At 32.5% G+C, this 4963-nt stretch overlaps 1 protein-coding gene across 1 annotated transcript; it reads left to right on the forward strand.

Moving 5' to 3' along the window:
- The first annotated feature begins 2803 nt into the window (after positions 1–2803).
- Positions 2804–4134, forward strand: LOC116108519 (pseudo histidine-containing phosphotransfer protein 2-like). The gene is made up of 6 exons (XM_031394756.1): positions 2804–2857; positions 3239–3369; positions 3449–3517; positions 3620–3691; positions 3918–3990; positions 4111–4134. Exons 1-6 carry the CDS (start codon positions 2804–2806, stop codon positions 4132–4134), a joined length of 423 nt encoding a protein of 140 aa, XP_031250616.1.
- Positions 4135–4963: the final 829 nt, after the last annotated feature.

Below are 4963 nucleotides of genomic sequence, written 5' to 3' on the forward strand. Positions count from 1 at the left end.
CGGTGCTAAATATCTTTCTTCTGAACCATTGTCTTGTGTTCTTTCTCCAATTTCAGCTCCAATTCTTCCTTCAGCTCAAGCGTGAAGGGATTTATTAATTAATTTCTTCTTTATTTATATATAGTACTATAATTTTATTTTTTTAAACTGGTATTGGTGAGAAAAAAGCATGTTGTATCTGCAGAAAATATTGGTCTTTTAATTTATATATACAGTTTATTTGTGTGAGAAGCTGCGACAACGAAGCTTTGTAGTTTGTCCCTTTTCTTCTCATATTTATTAATTAATTTATTTTGGTGTCGAATATCTCTTTTTTTATTAGGACAGCCGTTGCATAAATGGTTTCTACAGTAATTTTTAATCTGGAATGTGTGTTTGTTTTATTATGTGGATAGAATTTTTGAAAAAATTGAGTTTAGTGATTATTATCTGATATGATTTGGAAATTAGCAAAAACACCCATTTAGGTTTGTTAATTCAGTTAAACACTCTTACAATAAAACATTAAAAATGAACAAAAACATCTTCACCCATTCATTAAATGTCGGCAGTCAGTCACCATCGTCGGAGGGTGATCGACAGTCGTTGTAATGGCGCACAATCGACTGGATCTGACCGATCGTGTGTCGATATGGTCATGTTTGGTCGTCGATGACAACCAAGATTTGGCCGTCGTTGATCTGGTCTTTTTAGCCAGATCCATCGGAAATGGCTAAATCGACGTGTTAGCAGCCAGATCTAGCTGGTAGTGCACCATTACACTAGATTTCAGTCACCTCCCAAGAGTGGTGGCCAGAATCTGGCAAATGTGGGTGGGTGGGGGTGTTTGGTCAATTTCTAAACCTTTTTTTTTTTTTTTTGTGTTTAGTTAAATTAACAAACATATGGGGTTTAAAAATTGTTGAATAAAATATAATTGAATTTTCAGAATAGGGAAACAAATATATATTTTGGATAAGATAGGGATAGGATAGTGTAGAAATAACAAAACAAACACAGCCGTAAATATTTTTGAACTGGGAGCAAACACTATCGCAAATCACGTTTATATATTTGAGTTAATGACTTTTTCCCACCCCAATAATGGTTTAAGAACTTTCCCACCCACAGATTTTTAAAATATCACTTTAATACCTAAATTTATATTCCGACAATAAACAGAGAGTAAACTCGATCCAGACTATTAAAGTTTTTGAAGAGGGGAGGTCGATGAGTCTTTTAATGGTAGAAGGTTGGGTTTTGGTGATTAAGATTGATCGGAATTTGACTTGGGAGGGGTGGTTGTGCAAACCCTAATCGCTCTATTGCGGGCTATTAACGGGGTCGACGGGAATAGGGTTTTAGGGGTTTTGATGAGTGATGATTGAGGAAGAGAATGGTGGTGGTGTAGGGTCGTAACGATGTCAGAATCGAAAACGGAATATAAATTTAGATAGTAAAATGATATTTTAGAAGGATGTGGGTGAGAAAACGTCATTAAACTATTATTTGATTAGGAAAAGTCACTTATATATATATATATTTTATGATCTGGGGTGTTCGGACTAGTTTACGTGTATTTCAACTAATCTCTCGAGATCTTGAAACTATCGATCAGATAAAAGTTTCAGTGACTATCTTTATTAACACTTTAAGAAGTACGCAAGTATATATTCACTGTACACAATTTCTTAATTTGTTAACAATGTTTTTGCTTCAAATTGAAATGAAAATCATTTAACACATAGGTAGTCTTTTAGATCACTGAAAATAATTAATCGAGTAGAGAAATTGAAAATAGAAATGACTCAAGTATTAATACACTAGTGGTTAGTTGTTTAAAATATTTTGTGATTAACAAGATGTCTTAAAATCAAATCTCACTCAATATATTAAAATTGGGATTAGTATATTAAATAAAAGTTTGATCTTTCAATGAACTCTTCGTTTTCTGAAGAATTGAAGTCCAAATTTTAAGAGTTCTTTTTAAAATTTATATTTTATGATTAATATAACAACTTTCCTACAACATTACGTATAATATTATTATTTCTAATACCACTACTTATCATAATCTTCCAAAACAACTAGCAAGCTACAACTGGCATTAAAACTTTCAATTGTAAGTGGTATTTAGTGATATAAGAGTATAATCCACAGAGTGATTTAAGGTTTGGAAAGGTAATCTCCTCTATGTTGTTTAACTATAACATGGAAATTTTAGAGAATCCAATTCATTAAATTCAATATCTACAGTTATAGATATAAAATCTGAGACTCTTTTGAGAAAGATTTAAAATTCTAAGTTCATTACTTACAGAGAAATACTTCAATATTTTAGTATAAAAAAGTATTACAATGCTAACGGTTACGCGTCAACCGCTTACTTCACCACGTGTCATTAGTTTTAATACGATTCTAAATCAAGTTATTAGTTTCCTTTAATCACAAATCACTCGGTTATTATGGTGCAACGTGTCCACTATCGTTAACGTAATATGAGTAACAAGTTTATATTGTCTACAACTGATTATTTCTAACAATCAATACTGTAATCTGAGTGTTCAGAATGAAGAATGGTATGCTTATACATAGGCTGACTCTTGTTAGTTTTCTTCTTGGCTCTATATACTCCCATTTGGCTCGTCTTTTTTGTATCCAAAACTTCAATCACTTTCTCTCTAAGTAAATTTTTTCCAGTTCTTCTTAACTTGAGTTGAAGAAATTGCTTTGAAATATTCATTTGTTTTTAATCACTTTCTGTTTTTGATATTCCTCCTTTTAACGCTGCTAAAATTATTTTGATTCCGTTGTTTCTTTCAGAATGGCGGATTTGAAAGAACAGATTGTTGCAATGAGGCAATCCTTCTTCGATGAGGTTCCTCTTTCTCCCTCACTGGTTCAATTTCCTGCCAGCCATTTTAGTACAAGAAAATTAGATTTTTGGAAGTGTTTATCTTCCTAGCAAAATGGATAGATTATATAAAATTTGTCACCTTTATTAATTAATTATCTTTTCTATCTTTATCATATTTTTCATGGAAATTCTTATACTACATTAATGTTTATGTGAAGGTTACATAAATGATTTTGTCATATGATTTAAATGCATGCATTTGCTTTTTATTTTGGAAAAAGTAATTATTGTCTTATTTAGGAACATGCAATTTGAATTTTGATGATTTTGACGCACACATAAAAGAGTTAAAATGATGAAAGCCAAGTTAATAAGGGAAGATTTCTACGTTTCTTATTGCAGGAAATTCTGGATAACTATTTCATTCAACTCGAACAACTGGAAAACGAAGAGAATCCTAATTTCGTTGAGGAAGTCGTCAACGTGTTCTTTAGTGATTCCTTCAACCATTTAGCTATCATTGAGGAAGAAATGTAAGTTTAACAATATCAAATTTTCTTCTATATATAATGAAAATACTACAATTAATAATGGGTTTGATCGATGATACAGGAACAAATCTCCTGTCGATTACCTTAAGTTAGACAGGTACCTTCATCAGCTCAAAGGTAGCAGCGCCAGGTAAATGAAAACAAGAAATGTTTTAGATCATTCTTACAAAAATCATCTTAAATAAATATAAAAATATACATAAACTTTACTCTTGATCGTCATAAATTGCAGCATTGGTGCCAACAAAATCAAGATTGCAGTTAACAGAACAAGAGAAGATTGCAAGGAAGGAGATATGGAAGGGTGATTTTCTCACTTTTATCTAATTAAAATGTTATCCCATAATATGTATGAACAGACATATAGTAGTTTTGACATTGTTTTGAAAAAGTTTTCAAATAATGAAATGCTTTAACATGTCTACATCTTAAAATTATTTTCAAAATAACAAAAACACTTTCAACTCATTATATATATATATATATAAGTTTGCATATGAAATTATTGACGTTGGGTTGAATGTGGGCAGTGCCAGGGCCTCCTTGCAGGAGCTAAGAATGGAGATCAACTCTCTCAAGGCCAAACTCGAGACCTACTATGAGGTTTAAGTTTAACCATAAACACAGTTGTCTTTAATTTGATGTAGCTTAATTTTGATTATAAATGAAACATCATTTGATTAACTTTTTATTTTTCTTAATATTATAATATGAATTTCTTAGCTGGTGGCACAAGTTGATCCATGAAGGAATCGGGAGCCCGCGGTGACAGTCGGCTTATTTGAAGTTCAGTTATGCTGGTGTTGTTTTATGTTTTTGGTTTCCAGTTTAGTCTGTTGGAATTTAGATTTGTAATGGGCTGACAACTAGATTTTCTAGGTGGTTTCTGGTAAACTGAATTCCTGTGTCTTGTTATGTAATAAAAGGTTATCTATGTTTTGGATAACGTCGAGTCGTACTTCGTTTCTTTCAGCGTCTTGTCAGCTTCAGTTTTCATTTTGAACTGAAGGGTGCTTTGTGTCAGTTCTCCATGTTATAATAAAATTTTCAATCTCTGTTATGAAAACCTTCTCATTTTACCAAGAGTAAACGATATATTCTCACGTCTGACGAAATCCCGATTGCTACCCTAGTTACATTTATTTCAAAATTTCCATCTTTAAAATAATACTATTACCAATTTTTAGGGTATAAAGGGTGTAATTATCATAATGCCCTTAACCATAAATTAAAAAATTATGTTTTAACCCCTAAATTAGTGGAATTATAACTTACCATTTTATTTTTAAATTATCTCAATAACACCCTTGGTCACTCACACCCTCTCGACTTTTGCCTGATTTGGGATGTTTTCGATGGTGTCGAACCCCCTGGTCACCTCCATCACCTTTCACGTAGTCTGTCGTCTAAAACCCCTCTAGTTCCTGATTCATTGACCCCTCAAATCGCCAGCATCATTAGGCTTAGGGTTTCGCTGTTCTTTGCCGGATGCCGGTCGATTCCGATGGCGAAAATCCAATTGGACACACCACTGCAACCAACGTCTCCAACTTTATAAAACCTCTATGTCCTTAGC

The sequence above is a fragment of the Pistacia vera genome, unplaced genomic scaffold (genome assembly GCF_008641045.1).
Source record: "Pistacia vera cultivar Batoury unplaced genomic scaffold, PisVer_v2 Contig566, whole genome shotgun sequence".
NCBI lineage: Eukaryota > Viridiplantae > Streptophyta > Magnoliopsida > Sapindales > Anacardiaceae > Pistacia > Pistacia vera.

Bases quoted from the DNA above. Each gene is read 5' to 3' on its own strand.
- LOC116108519 (XM_031394756.1), top strand. From the start codon at position 2,804: ATGGCGGATTTGAAAGAACAGATTGTTGCAATGAGGCAATCCTTCTTC. The intron at 2,858-3,238 runs GTTCCTCTTTCT...TTCTTATTGCAG, and splicing joins GGCAATCCTTCTTCGATGAG to GAAATTCTGGATAACTATTT. The intron at 3,370-3,448 runs GTAAGTTTAACA...TCGATGATACAG, and splicing joins GCTATCATTGAGGAAGAAAT to GAACAAATCTCCTGTCGATT.